Source organism: Mauremys mutica, chromosome 10 (assembly GCF_020497125.1).
Source record: "Mauremys mutica isolate MM-2020 ecotype Southern chromosome 10, ASM2049712v1, whole genome shotgun sequence".
NCBI classification, from domain to species: Eukaryota; Metazoa; Chordata; order Testudines; family Geoemydidae; genus Mauremys; species Mauremys mutica.
The window spans coordinates 12,766,485-12,793,915 of NC_059081.1; the positions used below are offsets into that span (position 1 = coordinate 12,766,485).

The 27,431-nt window shown below is 44.8% G+C and overlaps 3 protein-coding genes across 4 annotated transcripts in view; 1 reads left to right on the forward strand and 2 right to left on the reverse strand.

Annotated features, from left to right (window-relative positions):
* ZNF148 (zinc finger protein 148) overlaps nt 1-5,763 on the reverse strand; it is a 75,405-nt gene extending 69,642 nt beyond the window's left edge. Inside the window, exon 1 of the mRNA XM_045032658.1 lies at nt 5,225-5,763. The gene's annotated coding sequence lies outside the window, so the exon portion shown is untranslated. The remainder of the gene's footprint in view (nt 1-5,224) is intronic.
* Nucleotides 5,764-9,606: 3,843 nt separating this feature from the next.
* The window catches only part of LOC123378359 (TGF-beta receptor type-2-like), a 148,159-nt gene continuing 130,334 nt past the window's right edge, over nt 9,607-27,431 (forward strand). The window contains exons 1-2 of the mRNA XM_045032018.1: nt 9,607-11,237; nt 15,774-15,815. Of these exons, the coding sequence (XP_044887953.1) occupies nt 11,231-11,237; nt 15,774-15,815 (49 nt within the window). The 5' untranslated portion in view covers nt 9,607-11,230. The remainder of the gene's footprint in view (nt 11,238-15,773; nt 15,816-27,431) is intronic.
* The window catches only part of SNX4 (sorting nexin 4), a 58,008-nt gene continuing 55,706 nt past the window's right edge, over nt 25,130-27,431 (reverse strand). For both annotated transcript variants that reach the window (XM_045032024.1, XM_045032023.1), the window contains exon 14: nt 25,130-27,226. In XM_045032024.1, the coding sequence (XP_044887959.1) occupies nt 27,179-27,226 (48 nt within the window). In that variant the 3' untranslated portion in view covers nt 25,130-27,178. The remainder of the gene's footprint in view (nt 27,227-27,431) is intronic.

Here is a 27,431-nt window from a genome sequence, read left to right on the forward strand (position 1 = left end):
CAGCCAGCCCAAGCCACTCTCCCTAGCCCGCCCTCCAGTGCAGAGCTGGTGTTGCCACTCGGTCTCGCCCCACCCCCGCACGTTCTTCTGCACTAGGGGGTCCCACCCCACTTTTTGGACACACTGGTGATCAGTTGGCAAGAGCAAACGGTACAAATGCCCAATTTTGTCAAAAAAGTCAGGTGGCCGGGACAGAGCCTAAGAGACTCTCCTGGCCAAAACCGGACATAGGGTCACGCTACGTGGGAGCCCTGCCTGCAGCTCCCTATGTAGGTCTTTCCCTCACCTCTGGGCTGACGAGAGCCCACAGGTAGCAATCTTCCCTCTGCTGACTCATGGCCCTGTAGGAGTCTGATTACTCCATGCAGCTATGAAGGAATTTGCTAACAACTTGTAGCTGTCTCCCCCTTTAAGAGTGCCAGTGCCTTCTCTGAAGGTCAATGGGGCAGCAGGAAATCAGGCGAGGTGCACTGGACCCCGCTCCCTTTTAAAAGGGCCAGCCACTCTGTGACACCTTCCCATTCCCTCACCCACTGGGAACCTTAAATATCCTCCTATTTTCTTTAAACTGCTTCCATGTCCCACTGCAGTTCTTGCACCAGAAGCTATTGATGCCCTGGAGCTAGAATTCTCATCACTTCACATGTCATAAGGGAGTGTAAAAAGGAGAATCCATCCTGAGTTTCTCTTTTTAAAGCAATGTTCTGATAAAGGGGCAGAAACAGCGTTAAATCAAATATTTGCTCCTTCTTATGGTGCAGAGATCACAAGGCACATTTTGCATGAAGGACACAGGCCCTTCTTAACGAGCCAGTGGTAACTCTCTATGGATGTTCTCTCCAGATTCCTGACTGGGATTTGAAATAGCCAAAGAAGAGTCTGCCCCAGGACAATCCAGCCGAGGTTTTACACTCAGCAAAGAGTATCTTAGGACAGGACCTGGGGAGTTTAACCAGTGCTGCATGGATCCCTGTGCAGTACAGACATGATCTGTACAGCTCATTGTTATGTACCTCATTACTGAATCTCAAGACTCCCAGTAACCAGGGATACAACACTATTCAATGCTGTTGCCTCCGCAGCACTTCACTTTTGCAGATTGCTAATTGGCTACCAATTGAAACCATCTCTCTAGCCTTCCTCTTTTACACTATAAATGCCCAGAGTGAACAACGGATGTGAGTAAACAGCACTCCAGCCCCTTTCTACAGTGGCATCTGATTCATCCGTCCTTAACCTGCATCCCAGGGATGCTCGCTTGATTCAGCATTTAAATTATTATTTGCGTCAGCCAGCTCCAATAGTGTGTGGCTGTCATTGTTATACTAGTTGCATCTGAAGTTCAGGTTTGAATATAGCTCATTTAGAACATCAGTGTCACCGCTGTAGGCAACAGGATGCGAGGAATGCTCAGGTGCAGCAGCGCTTCTTTAATTGCGCTACAAGACTGTCAGAAATAATAGGAATAAGGTAAGGAGAGTTTCACAGCGATCAAAGAGAGCTAAAGCTCAGCAAATACCACGGCAGGGGCCTTTGAGTGAAGAAATCAGGACTAGATTATATTTGGCATTAGATGAGAAGAACAACATGGGGGATGGTAGCTTGTCATAACAGCCTAGGAAATAAGGTACAGAAAAGCGTGGTGCAAAAAAGAATCTCGGCTGTAAATATGCTGACCCAGTTTCTCATGAGCTGTGTGCTCAAACCACATTTGTCGTATTTCTGTCTGAGCTAGGCCCCAAGAAGACCACAGATCCAAATACCCCTCAACCAGCTGCAGCCAGTTTCACATCTGGCTCCATGCTAGGCTGAAAGAAGATTCCAGATCTGTCCACGCTGAATTTTGGGGAAGTCTGGATCGGTATCTAAACTTTGTGCCTGGACAGGGCTTAATTTGTGCCAGGGCTTGTAGAGGTTGAGCCCTGGCCAGGGGCGGCTCCAGGCCCCAGCACGCCAAGCGCGTGCTTGGGGCGGCATGCCGCGGGGGGCGCTCTGCCGGTCGCCGGGAGGGCGGCAGGCGGCTCCGGTGGACCTCCCGCAGACGTGCCTGTGGAGGGTCCGCTGGTCCCGCGGCTCCGGTGGAGCATCCGCAGGCACACCTGCAAGAGGTCCACTGGAGCAGCGGGACCAGTGGACCCTCCGCAGGCACGTCTGTGGGAGGTCCACCGGAGCTGCGGGCCCGGCGACCGGCAGAGCACCCACCGCGGCGTGCCGCCGTGCTTGGGGCGGCGAAATCGCTAGAGCCGCCTTGGCCCTGGCACCTCCAAGCTTGGAAGTTCCTAGCCCCAGCACCTCTGGGCTTGTTGCATCAGTTATGAAGGTAAAAAACTTGCTAGAGCCCCAAGACCTCTTTCATTGCAAATTAAACCCTGGGCCTGGACCCCTGCTAGCAACTCCATGAGTTAACCTTACTCAGAAGAGTAATTAGCATTATTTTAAATTCTATTGAACCAAACTGCATTTCCTGGAAACTGCTGCTTCTAGATCTCTTAAAGGCACAGTCCACTACAAAACTGCCTTCAGTTCAAAGCAGTTCATACTGCTACATGCTGGGGATACAGATTGCCCCCAGGGGCATGAGTGGGAGCAAGGAGGTGGCCAAGGGGAAAGTAGGGAACAGATTTGCAGGAGGACAGTACATAGCCCAAGCAGCAAGATTTTTAAATTTTGATGGTTATGGATAACTACATCACCACACCAAGTATAGATAACAATGGTATAGTACCTAACTGGCTTTTTGAAAGTTCCTTCCCGATGGAATATAAGAGCTAGTAGAAAAATGTTTAATACATGACTTTCATTTTACTATGAAATTTGTCAAATGCCAAAAGAGAAAAGAAAGTTTTAGCATATTAACATGTTCCCGCCCCCCATTGCATATAATTGAATTACAGTAGCTGCCATTAAAGAGGCAGTTTTTGCCAATAGTTTTCTCACAATCGGAGATGAGATACTGCAAATTCTTCCTACACCAAGGACAGGAAATATATGGGGGTGATTCTGTAGTAACTATGGCAAATACAGACAATGTTGATGATTGTACTATGTATGGTAAGAGCTGGTGAAACTATCTATTATGAATAATAATCATGGTTTGGGGGCCAACTGAGACCTCTAAAGAGGCACCTGACTTTCTGAAGTTGGGTGTTGAGCACGCTCTGAAAGTCAGGCCCCTTTAAAAGTGTCTCAACTGGGGCACACAAAAAATTGGGACACCCAAAATCAGCTTTTAAAAGTCTTGGCCCTACGCCCTTTGCTTCTCTCTCTCTCTCGTGTGAGTGAATCATTCATGAGCTAATCCCAATTTTCTTCAGTGAAAATTTTTGAATGACAAATATATTTGAATGAATCATATTCAGAGCACGAGTCAGCTGTCTGAAGACTCTTTGCTTCAACTATTCTCTATGTTGTGCGCTCAGTGACCTCAAAATCCTAATGTACCGTTTCTGCTTCCTGACTCTTTGACCAATGTTTTAGCCAAGAAAACAGCACACAAGGAACAATGCAGTTCATGGCATGAATAATCATTCATGTCAAAACTATGAAATTTTTGGGAAATCCAGAAACATTTTCACAAATGCTTACCTGTTGTTCGAATACTCAAGACCAACATATAAGACTCCATTAATTATAGAGAACCGAACCCAGCACTTATATTAGCTAAAATATTTCCAAATAAGGTGTTTTGTTTTTTAATCTACCAGATTAGCTCTATTAGCAGCAGCCTTTTGACAAAATCGTGCATGGAAAGAGATTGTATTACTATACTTGATTTGTACTGCCACTGTATATCATCTGACACACTTTAAAGACATAATTAACTATTTAAATAGAAAGTTCTTGAAATCCTGATATCATTTACAAGAGATCTTATTAATACACAGTGCATTTATTGGTTTAGAGCTAACAAACCCAACAGGTGTTCAGTGTATTAGGTATGTCAGTGTTTAGAGAGTGGTGTTCAAACAACAGCATCATAATTGACCGAAAAGCAGGTGCCAATTTACACAGATAGTGACAGGATTCGTTTTTCCTATAAGAAAAAAAATTAGTTTGTGCATTGGCAGTTGCTTTGTGTAATGTGTGAGATTCACTACTTTGTGTCTTCTGGAGTGCTGGATAGGAGTCTCCGATCTGATCTTTTCCACTGTATTTTGCAAGGGTGCAACCAAATATCACATAGTATTATGCAAGGCACAGGAAATATCAAATGAGACCATCGATCCATCTTGTCTAATATCCTAATTTGGACATTGGCCGCTGTCCAATGCTTCGAAAGGAGGAATCCAGGTGCCCAACTATTAAAGTATTGATTTGCATTTCTCTTTCATGGGGGAGAATGTGTGTTTAAAGTGGAATGGTCTATTTGGGGATGCAAAAAGAGCAGCATGCTGCCATTTCTCTATAGACCTTATGAAGAATCTGTTGGCACCGGTGGTAAGAGTCCTGACAGAAGCAGTAACTGAGACATAGAACTTAGGTAAGAACGCCATCACAGCCCTCTTCAGCTGATCAGCTATGTGGGAACATGAGTGCTGTCCACCATAGCTCCTACTACAGGCTTTCATAACAAAGCTAATAGGAAAGGGTGGCCTGCTTATAATCCTCAAGCAATAGTTGAGGGTCATTCATAGTATGGGAAGGATTGATGCCCCACTGTTTTCACAAGCATGTAAAAGGGGTGTTATAGGCTTTTGTGCTGCTTAGAATTGTTTTTTTCCTGTACAGGTACATGCATTACCATAGCCCATAGCTATATATTACATTATAACTACCAACAGCACCCTGTTACATACCTCCCTGCTTTACGTTTCCCAGCTTGGCTACAGTCCCCCCGTTTTCCACTGGGGGATCAGGTTTCTCCCTGATCATGCGCTATTTTCCTTATAAGGGCAGCAATCTCTCATCACTTCTGGAGTTCCCTTAGTCTTCCTTTCCATTTAAGCTGAGAAGCCTACTGGGTCCAAGATAGCAGCCCTTAACACACTGTCGTTCTTGGCCTGCTCCTCACTCAATGCCACGTAAGTGGCTTGGGTGTCTCTGACCAAATGAGGGGCTAATTGTAGGGCCTATAACCCTTTATCTCAGCACACACGAGTAGCGATTCTTTCAAAAGTCAGTTGGAACACATCAGGATCGCCCCTGGGGCCACTTTTACAGAGTCTTAGTCTCCCTCGGCTTCTTTTCCCCCAGAAGGACTCATGTTTTGTAATTGCTGCTGTACCTTGGTCTGCTCCTTCATGTATTCCTGAAACACCCACTGTTGCTCCACCTGCCAGCCCAGCAGAGCTTGTCGTTCAGTCTGCTGGAATGCCTGCAACATCCGCAGCACCTCCTTCTGTTGGTCTACCAGCCACCACATCAGCTCCTCCATCTTCTCCAGGTTCAGCCTGGCCTCTCACAGGCCACCTACCAACCCTTCCTGGTTCTGGCTGACAAGTAGATCCCAGACATGCCCCCACTTAGGAACAAGCCCTTCCTGCATCTCCTGGAAGCCCTGGGTGGTAAACCTTCTGCGTGAATTAAGCAATACACATAGCCTAGCAGTAGCCTCACCTGAGTATCTGTATTGCTTTTTGTGTTCCAGGTACATCACAACATAGCCTGAGTCATACAAAACCCCCTTTCCTGCTCCCTAGCTCAGCTTTTTATCGTTTGCTTTCTTCTCACGGGTCTCCAGCTGGTGGGCTCATTAGCTCATCTGGCTCTACAGGTGCAAGGGATCCCTTCTGCCCTTCCTAAACCAAACTACCTAAGTCCCTCCTGGTCTAACTACTTCCAGTGCCTGGGTGTTTTAAGTGACTTCCAAAGGGCTCCATTTATAGCTGTTCCTAGCACCCTGTTACGGGGGGAGTGGGGGAGGGGATTGGCAGTTGGTAGGACACACATCAACACCCAATTAACCCTACATAGATTACTAGTGAAAGGTAAAACAGCACCAGCCTGTTCCTTTTTTCTGCAGGACCCCTCTGCAGAGATGATTTGTACCTGCTGATATTGGGGGGGGCACCCTGTAAGGAGGGGCACCTGATTGCCCCACATGTCACCTCTGGGAGGAACCTTCCAGCCCCACCTCCCTGGGTCAAGGCAGCCAATTCCACTGTCCAGGGGTGGGGGGCAGAGGGTTCACAACAACACGGTTTCTCCCTGGACTCCGGAGCTCCTATGCCCTTGCAGACACCTCAGCAGCAGGCTGGGTGCAGGCAATGCCCCTAGCCTGGGCTGAGCACAGGGAACCTGCTCCTGGCACCTTCCCCCAGGACTCTGTGCCCTGCCTGGGGCCGCTGCGCTCTCCCCACCAAAGTTTCCTGTAAAGAGAGACTCTGTCCTTCTCCTTCTGCAGCTCCCTCTCCCCACCAGCGTGTTTCCAGCTCGCTTGGTCCCTGTTCCAGCACCCGGGTTCAGGCAGGGAGTGGAGGGGGCAGGACAGAGCTGTTTCTCATGCCAGGTGAGAGTGGCCACCCTGGTAGGGTTGCCAATTTTAGTTGGACATATTCCTGGAGATTTCATCCCATGACATAATCTTTAATTAGAGATTAATTTTTAATTCCTGGAGACTACAGGCCAATCCTGGAGCGCTGGCAACCCTACACCCCGGGTAGCTGCCTCTGTGCAGTGTGGCAGTTGCCTGGGAGAGAGCCTGGCTGGGAGGGCAGTGCCAGTCCGCTCCCCACCTGGGCCTGGCTGCCACAGACAGGGTCCAAGCGAGTCAGAAAAGTAACTGGGGGGGGCGGTAATAGGAGCTTATAAAAGAAAAAGACCCCAAAATAAGGACTGTCCCTATAAAATCGAGACATCTGGTCACCCTCACTCAGCAGGAGGAGCAGCTCCATCTGGCCCGGCTGTCAGGGGGAGGGACTAAGCGAGCTGGAAACGTGCTGGGGGGGGGGGGAGGAAGCACAGAGGGAGAAGGACAAAGCCCCCTTCCTCCTGGCAGGCTGAGCTCAGCACGCACAGAAATCTGGTGTGCGGGCATGTGCAACCAGAGAGGGTCCTGGTAGCACAGAGCCATTCTACCAGCAAGTCAGAGAAGGGGCAGCACCAGCGCATATGGCCCTACAGTTCCTTGGAAGCAAAGGTCTTCACGAAGATGTTCCTGCTTTACTGTGGCTGCCTGGGATCTTCCAGTTCTGTGGGTCATTCCAGGGGTGGGGCAAACTCTCATTCCCTAACTTTCAGGAAGATGCACACAGGGGATTCCTTACACGTTTTCCTCTGCCAGGCATTTCTGTGGGAGGCGATGCTCTAGCCCATGGGTTACAAAGCTTACTGAGGTAGATACAGGTTGGTGCATTGCTAATATTTCTGTTTTCCTTTATTTCAGAATCCCAAACTGATTGAAGTGCAGCTGTCTTTTATGTTCCTGGTGGGAAGGGGAGGCCTGGCCCACTCTTCCCTTTGATGGTTTCACAACAACTACCCTACAGGCTTGATTCGGCAAACTTGTACTATCCTAGAAGTCAGTCGGATTATTAGGGTAAAAAAGGGTTTGAAGGATCAAGGCCTCTTGTTGCATCCAGCTGTGGATGTTCATGGGGCACTCACCCACATGCCTACCCATTTCCAATCGAGAAGTCAGAGGTTTTGTTTATAGACGCAAGTAATCCCAGCAAATTGAAAATCAGTGGAGTGGCACAGACTGCACTCCGTTCTGAACTGCCAGGGAACAATTCGCCTTACAAATTAACCATTAGCTGGTGGATGTAGCAACATATAAGCATGTCACATATGTTGATTTCCTTTTCCTTTCCTGCACAAATGTTAAATTAAAACACAGGGAAGCCCCGAATATTTCTTTAACCTATTTCTGTGCATTATTCAACAAGGCATTTAAAAGCAAGTTGTGCCCTTGCATATGCTACTCCTGGGGGAATTCTGCACCACTGTACGTGTGCAGAATTCATATCCCCCGAAGATTTCTTTGCTTTCCTGCAGAAAAATCACTTTCTGACGGGGAAGCTGCAAGAGTGGTCACGTGCCCCTCCCAAGCAGAGTTGGTGCATTGTTTCAGGCACCCAGAGCAGTTGGCAGAGAGGTAGATCACAGCAGGGAGTGGAGCTGGGGTGCCCTGGCTGGTGGCTCTTACCCTGCGCCGGGCCCAGCTGCTAGTCCTGGCTGGACTGGGGACGGGGAAGGAAGGGACTTCCTCTTCCCCTGCAAAGAGCAGCCGTGGCCAGGTCAGACGCACCACCAGAAACCTTCCCCTCCCCACTTCCTGCCCCATTGCACCTCAGCTGCAGGGGGAGGAGTCGCTGCAGGGGGAGCTGCTCCCCGTCCGCCACCCATGCATCTGGCCCCCCCACTACCCAGACCCCACTGTCGAGCTTCACCTGCCTGCACCCAGAACCTCCCCAATGAGCTCCCTGCACCCAACCCCCCACCCCTCACTGAGCCCCCCCATACGAACTCCCATCCCACCAAGCCCCACTCCCCCAGCACCCAGACCTCCCCCTGCTGAACCCCACACACTTGACCCCCACCTGAGTGCCATCCCCTCATACCCAGACACCCCCCCCCCCGGCTGAGCCCCAACCATCTTCACCTGGACCCCTCTGCAGAGTCCCATTACCCCTGCACCCAGAACTCCCAATGAGCCACTGTGCATCCAGATTCCCCCCTCCCCCCCCCCCCGCTAAGCTACCCACACACAGACTGCTCTACACAGAATTGTCTCACCTCACACCTGGATCCCCCCACACTAAGCCCCTCCACACTTGGATCCTGCCGGGCTGAACCTACCTGCCCCACACCTGCTGCGCCTGATGTGGAGGGGCAGGGCCCTGGGGTGTTTCTGGAGCAGGCCTGGCCCTTGTGCTGTGTCAGGGTCAGTCTGTGTCCTGGGGTGGGAGGGAGGGGAAGGGCGGCTGCAGGCTAATCTCCCATCTCTGTGCAGCCAGTGGCTTGTGCTCCCCACTGCCATGCATTTAGGAGGCTCTGGAGTTTGGTGTCACACGCCCCTGCTGCCCTCATTCTGGACGAATAGTTCCAGCACTGTTTTGAAACACTGAATTCTTATTAGGATGTTGCCATAATACCTGTTAAATCATATTCACTACCCATATGGACCCTGTGGAGATGATCAAAGATGGACTTCATACATGAAGAGAATTGTTTGGGGGTGGCGGGAGGGGAATCAGGGTGGTAAAATAGGACTACCAGAAAGAAAATAATCAGGTAACAAATGTTCCATCCTGGACCATGATCTTTACCTGAATTGGGACATTTAGGACACAGGGAACAGTAGGGAAATAGTAGGGACTGGGAGATATGTAAGATAGAAGGAAAGGATTTCCCTACAAATTAATATAGTTAGACTTTGAAGGGACTTTATGGAGAATGTTCCTGATGAAGGGTGCTTCTACAGAGGAATGAAGGCTAAGCCTGGAGTGTTTACTCAATGAGTTAATGGATGACCAAGTGGATTAGAAATTCCCTCTGTAGCAACAGATTCTACTTCTGCCCAGGATGTCATTGTGGCGCATGTTGAATGGACTCTGATTCCTTCTTGGACAAGTCTGTCACAGCTGTGTACGCTGCAGCAATACTGAGCATGTCCACTTGGCTCTGGAAGGTTTTGGATTTTCAGGGCCAGGCATATAGGGTAAAAGGAAACAAATAAAAGGTGACTTTTTCCTGGACTGCTCTGTGCTACTAAGGTAAATTTAAGCAACTCAGGCAAATTAAAAGGAAAACAGATCTCCTGTGATAGATGATAATGAGAGTTCATTTTACTCGTGACTGCTTCTGCAATATGAGGAACTACTTAGGCTCTGTGGAAGGTGCAGTGAGGACTGGTGCTTTCTAAAAGCAGAAATTTCAGAGACTCCTACTCATTCAGAAGGGAGAATATACATCTTTGCCACAAACTTTTTTGTTAGAGTGAATGTGTCTCTGCTGTGCATGGAACTGAGGGACTAACAGCAACAGAGCAGGCAGAGTGAACAGATGTTGTTTAATGCAGTTTCCTTGCTTCTGCTATTTTTTGCTGATTTTTCTTCAGTGTTCACACTATGATAAGTGGACTTAGAATTAAAATGCAACCATGTGATAATTTTCTCTTACATGAACCAAAATGCATCTGTTGATTCGGTAACTGTTGATCAGTTACAGTCTCTGTGCCTTAAACTGAATATTACATACTTTCTTATGGCCAGCAATGAAACAGTGGTTGTGACTGCAATGGATACACCCTGTTTTCTTTCCTGCCCAAAGCCAGAAGGGACTTTCTCTGTATGACATGCAAACTGGTGGCTGTGCTGTAAGAAAAGATACGTGGTCTGGAAGGACAATTACAGACACTGTGGAGCACCAAAAAGGCTGAGGTGTTTTTGGAGAATCAGATCCAGGAAGCATCACCATCTCAAAGTCCAGAAAGGAACTGGTCACCAAGGAACCAGTTCATATTCATATCACGAGGATGAGGATGAAATACTTTCCATTCCGACAGTAACACAGGAGGATATTAAACAGTAGCTAATAAAGACCGCCATTTTTAAACTAGCAACTCCAGATTAAAAAAACCTCCTGAATGCAAGTTAAGAGTTGACTGATGAGCTCTCTGGGTTGTTAATGTTGATTTTCAACATGTCTTGGAACAGTGGGAAACTAGAGGAACTAGAAGAACCTTGGAAACTAGAGGAACCTTGGCTGTTCATAGTCACCAGAGGCAAGAGGACCAGGTGGCATTCTACACAGCTGTAAGCAAAAGTGGAAGGGAAGGCTGTGACTACTAGAGAGAAGAGGACTAGGAAGAACTGCACAAAGCTAGATGTAGCCACTCGTTCTGTTCTTCAGCTGGAAACTGCAGAAAACATCTCTGACAATCAAGCTGGATGAATGGAATGGAGAGTTGTATGGGACATACCTGCTATTGGCTTTTCAGCCCAACCTACAAGGCAATCAAGTATGTGCACAATGAGATCTCCAACTGTCCATGGAAGACTGATGATCCTTGTTGGGGATTCTGTACTAAGAAGAATGGAAAGAACATTCTGCAAGAGACAACAGGATGGTGTGCTGTCTTCCTGGAGACAAGATACAGGATGTCATTCCAAGATTGGTTAGGGTTCTGAGGTCAATAGGCCAGGAACCACTGGACATAGATGCATGTCAGCACTAATGACAATGCTTTGCAGGATACCTCAGAGAATAGAGATGACTTCAGGGAACTCTGAATGTTCCTGAAGAAAAAGAATGTCCAAGTGATCTTCTGACAGAGCTTTCCTATCCCATGAGTGAAGAGAAGTCTGTGTCCGATCCACACGCTCCTCTGCAGCAGTCGGCTTTCCCCCATCTCCTAGTTTGAGGGACCATGTGCTCTGGCTGGCAGTTGGAGGCAGGTTTGAAAGCTCGAAGCCTCTGGTAATTGGCTGAGCCTTAATCAGTGGGCGGGGCATTCACTCAGGCCAGGCCAGGGCTTTATAAAGCCGCGCACAAGCGACCAGGGAGCTTTGCGAACAGGGGCTGCTAACAGGGAGTTTCGCAAGGGAGTTTCGCAAGGGGAGTGGGAAGGGAGTGGGAGCCCCCGCCAGCCCTAACCCCTTCCCCGTGGCCCCCCCCTAAAACCTATAAACCAAACCACATTCAAAACCTCTTCCTTTAAACCACCCTTTCACTAACTAGGAGACAATGCAGGCAGAAGCCCAGCAGCAGAGTGGGGGCTATCCAGTTTATTGCACTGACTGTCGCATGTATGATTACCTGCCCTGTGGGCGGGTGGCGTATGTGTGCAGTCGGTGCAAGGAGCTCCTGACCCTCAGAGACCATGTACGGACTTTGGAGGCCAGGGTGGCGGAACTGGAGGAGCTGAGAGAGGCAGAGAGGTATGTTGATGAGGCCTTCCGGGACACTGTAGAAGTGTCCCACCTCCGCTTAGACAGCTCCTGTGTTGTTGAGGAGGAAGAAGGGCCCAGGGAAGTAGAGCAGTCAGTGGGAGCAGAGGGAAACCTTCCCATAGTTGGGACCCTCCTTCCAGATGGTTCTGGGGTTGCCTCTCGCACTGAGGTTGCCTCTCCGGGGGAGGGAACTCCAGTTTCTAGGAAAAGGCAGGTGTTAGTAATGGGAGATTCGATTATTAGAAATGTAGATAGCTGGGTCTGTGATGACCGGGAGAACCGTATGGTGACTTGCCTGCCTGGTGCGAAGGTTGCGGATCTCTCGAGGCATCTAGATAGACTTATGTGTAGTGCCGGGGAGGAGCCGGTGGTCGTGGTACATGTAGGTACCAATGACATAGGGAAGGGTAGAAGAGATGTCCTGGAAGCCAAATTTAGGCTGCTAGGGAAGAGACTGAAATCCAGGACCTCTATGGTGGCATTTTCAGAAATGCTCCCAGTTCCACGCGCAGGGCCAGGTAGGCAGGCAGAGCTGCAGAGTCTCAATGCGTGGATGAGACGATGGTGTAGAGAGGAGGGGTTCACGTTCATTAGGAACTGGGGAAACTTCTGGGATGGGAGGAGCCTATACAGGAGAGATGGGCTCCACCTAAACCAAAGTGGAACCAGACTGCTGGCACTAAACATTAAAAAGGTTGTAGAGCAGTTTTTAAACTAGGAGATGGGGGAAAGCCGACTGCTGCAGAGGAGCGTGTGGATCGGACACAGACTTCTCTTAGGGGAGAGTCTGATGATAGAGAATCTCCAGGTTATAGTCAGGAGCAGAGGAATGAGAAGTATAATGTAAGGGCCGGATCAGATGATAAACAATCACATGAAAAAGAATCTGGCACATCAGAAAAAGGCAGGCTAATAAACAGGGACAAGTTTTTAAAGTGCTTGTACACAAATGCCAGAAGTCTAAATAATAAGATGGGTGAACTAGAGTGCCTTGTGATAAAGGAGGATATAGATATAATAGGCATCACAGAAACCTGGTGGACTGAGACCAATCAATGGGACACAATCATTCCGGGGTACAAAATATATCGGAAGGACAGAACAGGCCGTGCAGGGGGAGGAGTGGCACTATATGTTAAAGAAAGTGTAGATTCAAATGAAGTAAAAATCTTAGGCGAATCCACAGGTTCCATAGAGTCTCTATGGATAGAAATTTCATGCTCTAGTAAAAATATAACAGTAGGGATCTATTATCGACCACCTGACCAGGACAGTAATAGTGATGATGAAATGCTAAGGGAAATTAGAGAGGCTATCAAAATTAAGAACCCAATAATAGTGGGGGATTTCAATTATCCCCATATTGACTGGGAACATTTCACTTCAGGACGAAATGCAGAGATAAAATTTCTCGATACTTTAAATGACTGCTTCATGGAGCAGCTGGTACGGGAACCCACAAGGGGAGAGGCGACTCTAGATTTAATCCTGAGTGGAGCGCAGGAGCTGGTCCAAGAGGTAACTATAGCAGGACCGCTTGGAAATAGTGACCATAATACAATAGCATTCAACATCCCTGTGGTGGGAAGAACATCTCAACTGCCCAACACTGTGGCCTTTAATTTCAAAAGGGGGAACTATACAAAAATGAGGGGGTTAGTTAGACAAAAGTTAAAAGGTACAGTGACTAAAGTGAAATCCCTGCAAGTTGCATGGGCCCTTTTTAAAGACACCATAATAGAGGCCCAACTTCAATGTATACCCCAAATTAAGAAAAACAGTAAAAGAACTAAAAAAGAGCCACCGTGGCTTAACAACCATGTAAAAGAAGCAGTGAGAGATAAAAAGACTTCCTTTAAAAAGTGGAAGTCAAATCCCAGTGAGGCAAATAGAAAGGAGCACAAACACTGCCAACTTAAGTGCAAGAGTATAATAAGAAAAGCCAAAGAGGAGTTTGAAGAACGGCTAGCCAAAAACTCCAAAGGTAATAACAAAATGTTTTTTAAGTACATCAGAAGCAGGAAGCCTGCTAAACAACCAGTGGGGCCCCTTGACGATGAAAATACAAAAGGAGCGCTTAAAGATGATAAAGTCATTGCGGAGAAACTAAATGGATTCTTTGCTTCAGTCTTCATGGCTGAGGATGTTAGGGAGATTCCCAAACCTGAGCTGGCTTTTGTAGGTGACAAATCTGAGGAACTGTCACAGATTGAAGTGTCACTAGAGGAGGTTTTGGAATTAATTGATAAACTCAACATTAACAAGTCACCAGGACCAGATGGCATTCACCCAAGAGTTCTGAAAGAACTCAAATGTGAAGTTGCGGAACTATTAACCAAGGTTTGTAACCTGTCCTTTAAATCGGCTTCGGTACCCAATGACTGGAAGTTAGCTAATGTAACGCCAATATTTAAAAAGGGCTCTAGGGGTGATCCTGGCAATTACAGACCGGTAAGTCTAACGTCGGTACCGGGCAAATTAGTTGAAACAATAGTAAAGAATAAAATTGTCAGACACATAGAAAAACATAAACTCTTGAGCAATAGTCAACATGGTTTCTGTAAAGGGAAATCGTGTCTTACTAATCTATTAGAGTTCTTTGAAGAGGTCAACAAACATGTGGACAAGGGGGATCCGGTAGACATAGTGTACTTAGATTTCCAGAAAGCCTTTGACAAGGTCCCTCACCAAAGGCTCTTATGTAAATTAAGCTGTCATGGGATAAAAGGGAAGGTCCTTACATGGATTGAGAACTGGTTAAAGGACAGGGAACAAAGGGTAGGAATTAATGGTAAATTCTCAGAATGGAGAGGGGTAACTAGTGGTGTTCCCCAAGGGTCAGTCCTAGGACCAATCCTATTCAATTTATTCATAAATGATCTGGAGAAAGGGGTAAACAGTGAGGTGGCAAAGTTTGCAGATGACACTAAACTACTCAAGATAGTTAAGACCAAAGCAGATTGTGAAGAACTTCAAAAAGATCTCACAAAACTAAGTGATTGGGCAACAAAATGGCAAATGAAATTTAATGTGGATAAATGTAAAGTAATGCACATTGGAAAAAATAACCCCAGCTATACATACAACATGATGGGGGCTAATTTAGCTACAACGAGTCAGGAAAAAGATCTTGGAGTTATCGTGGATAGTTCTCTGAAGATGTCCACGCAGTGTGCAGAGGCGGTCAAAAAAGCAAACAGGATGTTAGGAATAATTAAAAAGGGGATAGAGAATAAGACTGAGAATATATTATTGCCCTTATATAAATCCATGGTACGCCCACATCTCGAATACTGTGTACAGATGTGGTCTCCTCACCTCAAAAAAGATATTCTAGCACTAGAAAAGGTTCAGAAAAGAGCAACTAAAATGATTAGGGGTTTAGAGAGGGTCCCATATGAGGAAAGATTAAAGAGGCTAGGACTCTTCAGTTTGGAAAAGAGGAGACTAAGGGGGGACATGATAGAGGTATATAAAATCATGAGTGATGTTGAGGAAGTGGATAAGGAAAAGTTATTTACTTATTCCCATAATACAAGAACTAGGGGTCACCAAATGAAATTAATAGGCAGCAGGTTTAAAACAAATAAAAGGAAGTTCTTCTTCACGCAGCGCACAGTCAACTTGTGGAACTCCTTACCTGAGGAGGTTGTGAAGGCTAGGACTATAACAATGTTTAAAAGGGGACTGGATAAATTCATGGTGGCTAAGTCCATAAATGGCTATTAGCCAGGATGGGTAAGAATGGTGTCCCTAGCCTCTGTTCGTCAGAGGATGGAGATGGATGGCAGGAGAGAGATCACTTGATCATTGCCTGTTAGGCTCACTCCCTCAGGGGCACCTGGCATTGGCCACTGTCGGTAGACAGATACTGGGCTAGATGGACCTTTGGTCTGACCCGGTACGGCCTCTCTTATGTTCTTATGTTCTTATGTTCTTAAGGAAGACAGAAGGCAGAAGATTCTGGAAATGTACAGCTGGGTGAGTAAGTAGTGTAAAGTAGAGGGTTTGGGTTTTGTGGAACATTGGTCCACCTCTTATGGGGAGAAGGGGGCAGAATTAGGATGCCCTCCTGCTCAGTAGGATCAGTAGAAGTAGCCAATCTTCTAGGGGACTGGTTGTCCTGTGTAGTCAGAAAGGCATTAAACAAACAACACGAGGGGAGGGTGAAAAAAAGGGATGTGAAGTGAAATTCTCTAATTCCGTATGTACCAAAGCTAGGAACCTGGGTAACAAAAGGAATTGGAATTGTTCATTTATAAGTGCAAATTCAACCTTCTTGATATACTGAAACCTGGTGGGAAGATTCACATGAATGAATGCTAAAATCAATTACTATAACCTATTTAGGGACGATCGAGTGGCAAAAAGGGGAGGGAGAATGGCACTGGGTGTCAAAGATGGCATTACCAGTTTCCAATTCATCAACAACTAGGAAGCAAATGAACTTGAATGCTTATGGATCTATGTCCTGAGAGACAGGGTAGGGGTTGGTGTCTGCTACAGACCACCAAATCACACCAGGGAACAGGACAACTGGCTCCTTATGACCTATCTATAACGTATAGAAAAGAAGCTGCATCATTAATGGGGGACTTCAATCTGAGTGACATATGCTGGAGATCTTACATTAATAGTACTAACATTTCTTCAGAATTTCTAATTATAATACATGATAATTTCTTAACTCAAAAAGTGTTTTATCCAACGCAGGAGAATTCTATATTAGACTTTGTCTTCACAGAGAAAGGGGAATGGATTACAGAAGTAAAAATTAGTGGGTGCTTATGTGGCAAATGATCATTTTTGTGTGTAAAGAGAATCGATTCCAAACCAGTGATATATATATACATAGCCCTTTTAAAGCACCAATTTCATGAAGCTGAAAGTGATCATGAGCCAAAATCACATGGGAGAAAGAAACTGAATAGAAAAATGTGAATGATAATTGAGAACTTCTAAAGATTATTTGATTAAAATGCCCCAAAATCCACAACTGAGAAAGGTTATATAGGTTGAAACAAAAAACAAAAACACAAAACAACCTGGCTTAGAGGGGAAGTAAAACCAGCTTTAAAAATATAATAAATGGAAAAACAGAGAAGTTTATAGCATGAATATAAATGAGAAACTAGGAATTGTAGAAAATTGATCAGGGAAACAAAAGGTCACAAAGAAAAATCAATGGCCTGCTGATTTAGGGACAATAAACGAGAGTTTAAAGTATACTAAGAACAAAAGGAATTCTAACAATGGAATTGGTCCATTACTAGATGGAAATGGTACAATTGTCAATAATGCAGAAAAGGCAGAAGTATTTAGTAAATAGTTCTGTTCTGTGTTTGGGTAAAAGCTAGATGATGTATTCATATCACGAGGATGAGGATGAAATACTTTCCATTCCGACAGTAACACAGGAGGATATTAAACAGTAGCTAATAAAGACCGCCATTTTTAAACTAGCAACTCCAGATTAAAAAAACCTCCTGAATGCAAGTTAAGAGTTGACTGATGAGCTCTCTGGGTTGTTAATGTTGATTTTCAACATGTCTTGGAACAGTGGGAAAAGTCCAGAGGACTGGAAGAAACCTAATGTTATGCCAGAATTTTAAAAGGTTAAATGGGATGATCCAGATAATTATAGGCCTGTCAGCCTGACATTGATGCCAAGGAAAATAATGGAGTGGATCACACAGGGCTTGATTAATAAAGAATTGAGGGGGGCAATATAATTAATGCCAATCAACACAGGTTTATGGAATATAGATCTTCGCAAACTAACGATATTTTTTGCTGAGTTTACAAGTTTGGTTGATAAAAGGTAATAGTGTTGATGTAATATACCTGGACTATTTAATAAGGCATTTGATTAGGTACCACACAGCATTTTGATTAAGAAACTAGAATGAGACAAAAATCAGCACTGGCACTCATTAAATGGATTAAAAACTGGTTAACTGCTAGGTCTCAAAATGTAATTGTATATGCGGAATCATCATCAAGCAGGTGTGTTTCTAATGAGGTCCCTCAGGGATTGGTTCGTGGCCTTACTCTATTTAATATTTTATCGATGACCTGGAAGAAAACAAAATCATCACTGAAAGTTTTCAGATGACACAAAGATTTGGGGAATAGTAAACGATGAAGAGAACAGGTCACTGATATAGAGTACTCTGGATTGCATGGTAAACTGTGAGCAAACAAACAATATGCATTGCAATATGGCCAACAATGTCATCCTTTCGGGGACAACGAACGTAAGCCATACTAAAAGGATGGGAGACTCCATCCTGGGAAACAGTGACTCTGAAAAAGACTAGGGTGTCATGCTGGCTAAAATGCTGAATGTTCGTTCCTAATATGATGCCGTGGCCAAAAGGGCTAATGAGATCCTTGGATGCATAAATAGGGGAATAGCAAGCAGGAGTAGAGAATTATATTACCCCTGTATTTGGCACTGGTGAGACCTCTACTGAAATACTATGACCAGTTTTGGTGTCCACACTTGATGAAGGATGTTGAAAAACTGAGGAGGATCAGAAAATAACACGAGAGCATTTCCCACTATTTTGGTCAATCTTACTTATAAGAGACTGAAGGAGCTCAACCCTGTTTAGCTTATCAGAAAGAAGGGGGCCACTTGATTACAGTCTGTAAGCATCTACATGTGGAATAGGAATTTGGTAAGACAGAGCTCTGCAACTTAGCAGACAAAGGTCTAATGACTGGATGCTGAAGCTAAATAACTTCATACTTGAAATGAGGCACACATTTTTAACAGTCATTGGATCAGTTTACCAAGAAGTATGGTGGATTTTCCAGCACTGGAAACTTTGGGCTGGTCTACACTTGGGGGGGGGGCGGGGCAGAAATTGATCTAAGGGCTTGGCTACACTTGCAAGTTGCAGCGCTGGTAGAGGCTTTCCAGCGCTGCAATTAGTAACCGTCCACACCTGCAAGGCACATCCAGCGCTGCAACTCCCTGGCTGCAGCGCTGTCTGTACACCTGGCCAGGTTGGGGTGTAGCGATTGCAGCGCTGGTGATCCAGCGCTGCTCATCAAGTGTGGACACACACCAGCGCTTTTATTGGCCTCCAGGGAATGAGGAGATATCCCAGAATGCTTTTAACTAAATTACTTCCTTTGTTTTGTTATGCAGCCTCTCTTTGTTTTGTTGTGAACTCCGATCGGAGCTCCGTTGAACTGCTTATCTAAAAAACAAACACTGATCACAGCAAACAGGAGCTATCCGTACCTGGCTGTGAACGATCAAATGAGAGGCAAGCAGTTTGCTTGACAGAGAAACAGCATTGGATGCAGGCTGTTTGCAATTAAGACTAAGGGTTCGCGAACATTTTGTGATTTTTCAATCCAGGGAAGCTAACACACAGTGTTGGCTCCAAAAATCCACTCTCTCTATCTTCCCCGCTCCCTGTCACAGTACACCACCCTCCACCCCCCTCTTTTGAAAAGCACGTTGTTGCCACTTGAATGCTGGGATAGCTGCCCATAACGCAGCACTCACAACAGCGCTGTAAATGCTGCAAATGTGGCCACACACCAGCGCTGGTAGCTGTGAGTGTGGCCACACACCAGCGCTGGCCCTGCACAGCTGCACGACCAGCGCTGTAACTCCCAGCGCTGCAACTTTCAAGTGTAGCCAAGCCCTAAGATACACAACTTCAGCTACGCTACTCGCGTAGCTGAAGTTGAACTATCTTAGTTCGATTTACCTGGCCGTCCTCACAGCGGCAAGTCGACTGCTGCGGCTCCCCCGTTGACTCCGATTACTCCTCCTGCTGAGGTGGAGTACGGGCGTCAATTCGGGGATCGATTTATTGTGTCTAGCTGAGACGTGATAAATCGATCCCCGATAGATCGATTACTACCCGCCAATCCGGTGGGTAGCATAGACGTGGCTTTTTAAATCCAGATTGGATGGCTTTCTAAAATATATGTTGTAGTTCAAAAAGCAATATGGCCTGTGTTATGCAGTAGGGCAGATCAGGGCTGGGGCAACCATTTAGGCGACCTAGGCGGTCGCCTAGGGCGCTAGAATTTGGGGGGCGCCATTTTCTTTGGCAGTGACCGCGGCAGCCGGATCTTCGGCCGCCCTAGTCACCACCGGCATTTAGGCGGAGGGAACTGGGGCAGGGGAGTGCGGGGAGGGCCACCTGCAGCAAGTAAGGGGTGGGGGGTGGCACGCAGGGGAACTCCCCACCCCAGCTCACCCCTGCCTCACCTCCTCCCCGAGCACGCTGTGGCCACTTCACTTCTCCCGCCTCCCAGGCTTGTGGCGCCAATCAGCTTAGGCGCCACAAGCCTGGGAGGCAAGAGAAGTGAAGCAGCAATGGCGTGCTCGGGATGGAGACGGAGCAGGGGTGAGCTGGGGCGCCTCAGGGTGGAGCTGCTGCAGGGGGGGGGTGCTCAGGGCAGGGGCGCAGGGAAGGGGGAGGGCGCAAGGTGGAAGTTTCGCCTAGGGCATGAAACATCCTTGCACCAGCCCTGGGGCAGACTAGATGGTCACGATGGTCCCTTCTGACCTTAGAACATATGAAGGGGGGAGGGCTAGCTCAGTGGTTTGAGCATTGGCCTGCTAAACCCAGGGTTGAGAATTCAATCCTTTAGGTGGACCATTTAGGGGTTTGGGACAAAAATCTCTCTGGGGATTAGTCCTGTTTTGAGCAGGGGGTTGGACTAGATGACCTCTTGAGGTCCCTTCCAACCCTGATATTCTATGAATCTCACAGGCAATTGTTAATCTAGCCAAAGGAAATTAGCACTAGATGAAAAACTATGGGATAAATTCTGTCCTCAGAGCTATATGCAGGACTCCCACTGTGTCAATGGAACTGCACACACATGTGAGAGCCAAGGTTGGTTGGTTACGTACAATCATTCTAAAACACACTGCATCCAATTAATTTGTAGTTAACAACACTGAAGTCAATGGAATTAATCAGTGATATTTTGAGTTCATTACTACAGCCATATACAGTGCCTCTTTATATTTAAAATATTTAATATGCTTTCTAGAGAACATTATCAGACTAGCAACTAAATATTTGTATTACTGCTATAGACAGCAGCAAATGGCTGCAGTATTTTGTGTATAGTTTACATTAGCCCAATCAGAATTACTTCTGAGAGACACAAGAGGGCGAGCTAAATTGTATTTTTCTTTTTGCTACATTAATTCCATCTATGCACACTGAACTTTACCAGAATGCTAAACAGACGTAGATTATTGACATTCAATTATATGCAGCTATTTTCTAAAGCGAGACTGATTGTTTTCATCATGTGCCAGGATATGTAAAGAAACCGATTTGTCTGTCAAAACATTTACTGTAAGTAAACAAGATAATCATCACAGCTCACTGAATTAATATGGAGAAGCTTGTAACTGGTCTGTGAGTTAGCATTACTCATACGAGTTGTGCTGCTGGATCCATGGGACTAGTCACATGAGTGTTTGCATGCTCAGGCTCTGGGCTTTATCCTGAGTTATAAAGCCCATCAAGGTAGATGCAGCTTCCCCGCCCACCCCAGGTTCAAGCAGGTTCTGTTTTTAAAAAAATGCAGCGTTGCAGACTGACAGTTCTGCTTCTCATTTAATCAGAGTTGCTAGAGTTTGCCACCCACAAATCTTACCAGTGTAGAGCAAAATTCTTTTTAAGACATTGTGCTCATCTCCACATCAGCTTCAAACACAGCTGTAATTGTAAATGAAGCCGGAACCAGCTACTATTGTTTGCATTCTGGTGTCACCTCCCAGTATGTTAGGCACTGTCCTCACGCTCACTGACACACAGGCCCTAGCCCACAGGGGTCACCACGTATGCTCAGTTTTGGAACATTCTAAGCTTAGTTTTTTAGGAATCAGTCACTTCAGCACCTGGCAGGCATCCCTCTTGTTTCTAATGAAGGTGAGTCACACAGGGAGGCAGTGGCAGAGCTAGAACTGGAATCCCTGCTCCCAATCCTGTGCCATGAACCCAAGGCCAGACCCTTTTTCTCCTGAATTATGATGAATGTTTAAACCAACTTGTGTCCAAAGTATTTATGACAATCACTCCTTCCACTGTTGCGAGGCTGGGTGGCCTAAGGAATAAGGCACTAAATTAGGAGTTAATGTCCTATCACAGGGGTCGGCAACCTTTCAGAAGTGGTGTGCCGAGTCTTCATTTATTCACTCTAATTTAAGGTTTCGCGTGCCAGTAACACATTTTAATGTTTTTAGAAGGTTTCTTTCTATAAGTCTATAATATACAACTAAACTATTGTTGTATGTAAAGTAAATAAGGTTTTAAAAATGTTTAAGAAGCTTCATTTAAAATTAAATTAAAATGCGGAGGCCCCCGGACCGGTGGCCAGGACCCGGGCAGCGTGAGTGCCACTGAAAGCAGCATGCATGCCATAGGTTGCCTACCCCTCCTATATTTTAGGAAGTCGTAGATTCAATTCCTGGCTCTGCCTCTGCTCTGTGACCATGAGCATATCTTGTTACCTCTCTGCCTCTCATCCCCTTTTGTTGGTCCGGTGTATTTAGCTTGTAAGCTCTGTAAAGCAGCACCTGCCTCTCACTATGTGTTGGCACAGTGCTTACAGTTTGACCGGGACCTTTGAGTACTGGTGGAATGCAAACATACAATACAACCCCATAAGCGATGTCACTGCTAATTTAGTCTGCCTTTCCAAGAAAAACACCTCAGAACTGAGAGTAGAGAAAAAGCCATGAAAGCACTTGATAATGGTAGATTTCCCAGATAGTATTCTTTGGCTCTAAAGGACAAGGGTCATCGTCTAACATACAATATATGGCTTTGATTGAGATGGATTGGAAAGAGGCAAAGATGCAACGGCCTGAGAAGACGTCAAAATGAAGCTTGATACCTCATGCGTGTAAATTCTTTGGGGTGGGGGGGAAGTATTGTGTTTTTGTTATATTTGTGCAGCACCTGATCCATGACTGAGGCTCCTAGGCACCTCCAATAAAATTAATATTTCCTTCCTTCTGGTCTGGTGTCAAACAGCACTTCTAAGAAGAATTCTCTTATCTCAGCTCATCACCAATGCAGGGATGATCAGATTCAGATCACTGCACCACCGCTATGAAGAGGAACACCAAGGGATTTTTCTGATAGTGTAGTAATTAAAATTTTGTAATTCTCTCTTTTTTCTGGCCCGCCTCAGTTTTTCAACATCCTTCATCAAGTGGTCTCTCTCTCTCTCTGCAAGACATTGAAACACAATGGCAATAGAGTGATATTTTTCATGCCCAGCCATGAAAAAGGACTCCTAGCAAAGGAAATACATCACAATGGTAGGTAGACTTCATCAAGGCCAGGACGTTTGGGCATATTGTGCAATTTTAAAATGGTCAAATATGGAGACAGCCAAGGGCTTTATTTCCTCTGAAGATAGCAATAAAACTGAGTGATGCTAAAGAGTCAGTGGAGAAATGCATCCCAATCACCTCACCCAAGTATTGAGAAAGGATGCAAATTATAGAAACTCATGCATGAAAAGTGCCTTAATATCTTGCAAATCATGGGTTTTTTTAAACAGAGCTGATCAGACAACTTATAAGCAGAAGGAAACACTGTAACCCATTTCCGTGATAGATGTCATGCACCTGCCAGCACTGGAAGATGTTGATGATGGAGCAGTTTGATCAGACAGCTGCAACGTAGACAATACTACATTACAAAGGTGCCCTTGTGGAGCAGAGACTAGAAACTTGGTGGGTCAGCTACAAACATACTGGCCTTTGCTACGTGAGCTAAAGGAGATATTATGCTTTAAAGTCTGTAACTAAACACGGGAAGAAACATGTTTTCTCCCAGGCAGGAGAGAAGGTAGCACTGGGGAACCAAAACAATGAATGGAAGCCCTATTTACATACAAAATCAGCATGGGCATGGGAAACCCACAGAAAGGGAAGAACAGGATGAGGTCATCCTGGGTCTGGGGACTAAACAGTGAGTTTGGTAAGACTGAAGGAGAAAGAAGCCATCTTGTGGCTAGACACAGCGGGCCAGAAATCTTGCAAGCTGAGAAAGATGAGTCCTTCAACCAGGGGGGTTGAAGTCTCAGGTTTCTCACCTACATTCAGTTCCCGTTTTAGGCAAAGATCTTCCCTAGGAAGACAAGGGAAACCAGCACTTTGTAATTCTATGGAAGGGCCTGACAGAGAACACCAGCCATGGCTGGGAAGAAAAAAAGATTGGTAAGAAATCTGCCTTGAACCAAGGCAGTAGCTTAAGTCAGTCATTAGAAAGCTATTCAGGTAGTATATATATTGTGTGGATGCGGCCCACATAACACACAGAGAGCTGCATATGCGGCCCACAATGATAAATAGGTTGAGAACCACTGGTCTATATAGACACTTCATCATAGCAGCATTTTGGTCTGTTCCGCTAATAATTTTGTAACTGTGGACAAATTAAGAATTAAGCCAAGGGCAGGGATTTCAGAACTGTTCTTAAGGTGTAAAAGGTATTTTGTGGATTATGCAGCCTGCATCATGGCTGTGCATACACCACTACCTCGATATAACGCCACCCGATATAACACAAATTTGGATATAATGTGGTAAAGCAGTACTCCGGGAGGGTGGGGCTGCACAGTGTACTCCGGTGGATCAAAGTAAGTTCAATATAACACAGTTTCACCTATAACGTGGTAAGATTTTTTGGCTCCTAAGGACAGCGTTATATCAAGGTAGATGTGTACTTCACAAAGTATGTGTTTTCTAAAGTGCATTTGTTATGTGGACCTTATTAGCAACATGGAAACTGCTGTTAAAAAAAGAGACTGTCCCTTTCAAAATTTGGCAAAGCCACCAGTGGTTGCCAAGACCAACAAATATAGAGTTTCTAAGCCAAGGTCACAGAAATTGACCTCAATCTTTACACTTTTGTCTCGTCCAAGTTTTGTCAGATTTGATTAAACCTTTAAAAAAAAAAGTTTTACCCCGAGTAAGGCAACGGTACATATGAAACTCACGTGGCTCCATTCTATCAAGATTGGGTGGGGCCAAAAATTAACTTTCAACAGAAATCTAGTTTCACCCTTAGCCAGACACTAGCTTCTTTACATAAAAAGCAAGTCAGTCACTTAGTGATTTCTAAAAAACAAAATATTAAACCCAACTTTGGAGCCTAATCTCTGCAATGTTCTTTTAAGGCCCAACCAGTGCAAAAATCTGAACCCAAATATGGAGCAATCGTTTTCAAAACTGGAAAATCTAAAATAAAATATTTTGCAAAAGAACAACACAACAAAAATATCAAAGAACAGTTTTATTTAGCATATTTGGCACAAAGCTTACAAGAACAGTTTTGTTCCCTTCTCAAATTTAATACAACTAGCAAGAAAAAAAAGCATATAATACATTTAGTAAGTTGTACAGAATGTGAAATGGGGGGAAAAAGAGGCACCAGAAAGATCTATCAAACAAAATCAAAGTGCATGAAAAATATTTACTCCAAGTGCCTCCTGGTATTGGATTAAGGCACCACTAGTCTAGAATGTTTACTGGATACTCTAGATAAGCAAATCCTGGTTTCTGGAATGTACAAGTCCTTCCTCTACTTGTTATAGGACCTGAATACTACAGTTCTTTAAAATGGAATGATTTTGTATTTCTGTAAAATATTAAAAAAGGAGAGACTCTTTCTGCTCAACATCACTTCAGAGGATGACATAGATTTGTCATTATCATTTGCCTTGAAAAGGTAGAGGAGCTAAAAGTATAAACTGATGTTTAACCTTTTAAATAATTCAGAGCTTAGCCTACACCAGCTCTTAATGATTTAACAGATAATGCCACAGCAAAACACAGGATCTGGTATTTGAAAAATGAATGGATACATTATATAAGGTATAGCAAATTTAAAGACTTTTGGCATACATTAAATCAGTATCTGACAATTAGTGTTATTTGTAGTATATAATAAACAATCATACGTGACTCAAGTAAGTATTACTGCAAATCTTCTTTTGGATTACTCATTAGGTCTGGCAAATTCCAGGGACATTTTAAACATGTAGAAAGGCCCCAGGACAGAGTAGTGGTGGGGTTTCTTTGTTTTGGTTTTTTTTTTCTGGTATAATTAGAAACAGCATCTCATACTTAAGATTCTGCAAAGCTAGCAAGAAATAAAAATGTTTGGCTCTTGAACGTATCGTATCATAAGGACAAATAGCTCAGTCTAACAGATTTAAATTGCAGATGAATAAATTTAAATGTTACAGCCAAAACAGTAAAGAACCACATTAATGTAGGTATCTGTAAAATCGGTTCACAGGTATGTATCTGCAATATTGAAATATGGTGTTTCAAGAGCAAGCCAAGCCTGCAGAGCACCACAAATCTTAAATATTCAAAAGAAAACCAGCTATTCTGATGTTCCACATATTCATTTTAAAGGTGACTATTGCTAGAGCTAAACAATAACTGCAGTTTTGAAAACACGCCCGCATTTACACCTGGGGTAAGCGGTTTCCATAAAGTGAGTTGAAGTTGCACTTGATTATACCAGGTCTGAGTTCGGCCCTGTTGCTCAGTTTTCTCCTTTACTAGTAGTAGAAAATTAGATGACAGATCAATGTCAGTATTAACAGTCTAATGGGAAACAATAACTGAGGAGTATGGTAGAGACCTGTTGTTCAATTCCTCTACTGTAGAGGGTATGAAAAAAATCTCAGAAGTTTGAGACTGTGTTTAACCTGAATTTCGAAAAAAACAAATTTCTCCTTGGAGATGCACAGCCATGTAACTATGAACCCTAAGCAGTACAATGAATTCAGTTTTTGTTTTCTTATGGTGTAAACCTCAAGAACACAACTGTGTGTGCACCATTAAAAAGCAAACAAACATCTCCCCCCCCCCCCCCAGAGTATTACAAATCCTAACCAGCAAGGCTGAAAGCGGGCATTGAGAGATGATCTAAAGCGGAATGTGATGGTTCAGAAGATACACACAGAGAACAGTTCAGTTGTGGATGACACTACACTTTTTTGGGTTAGTCTGGACTTTCCCTAAAGCCTTTGCCTCAATGTACAACTGCAGCTTTCATTAACCCCTTTGCCCTCAATTATTTGCTACATGTAAAATATGCCACAAAAGTAACTGTTAGGGACTAAAGATTTAAGGACATTTCCTTTTTGTCCTCTATTAACACAACTACAATCAGCATAAAGAAAACTGTATTTACTCAACTCATTTATTTCATGATTTATATGTAGGTCATGTAGCAACTTAGTATCTGTGATTGTGCACTTGTGCTTCTGTTCTCTGGCACTTTGTTGAGGAGAAATTAGTTTCTGGATAATCACATCTTGCTGAAGCACTCTTTTGCGTTTGTCCAAACTTGAATTCCCTTTTTGAAAAAAAGTGATTTTTGCTTATTCTAAACAAAGGAACCTTGCAACAAATAAATAAATGTGACATGTTTGCATACATTACCTGTAGACTTAAGCAATGCAAAACTCCCACTGACTAATAGGAACTTTACATATATAAGGATGGGGAAAAGACTGAGGATTTGGTCCACACTGTTTAATGCAAACTGTTACCAACACAGG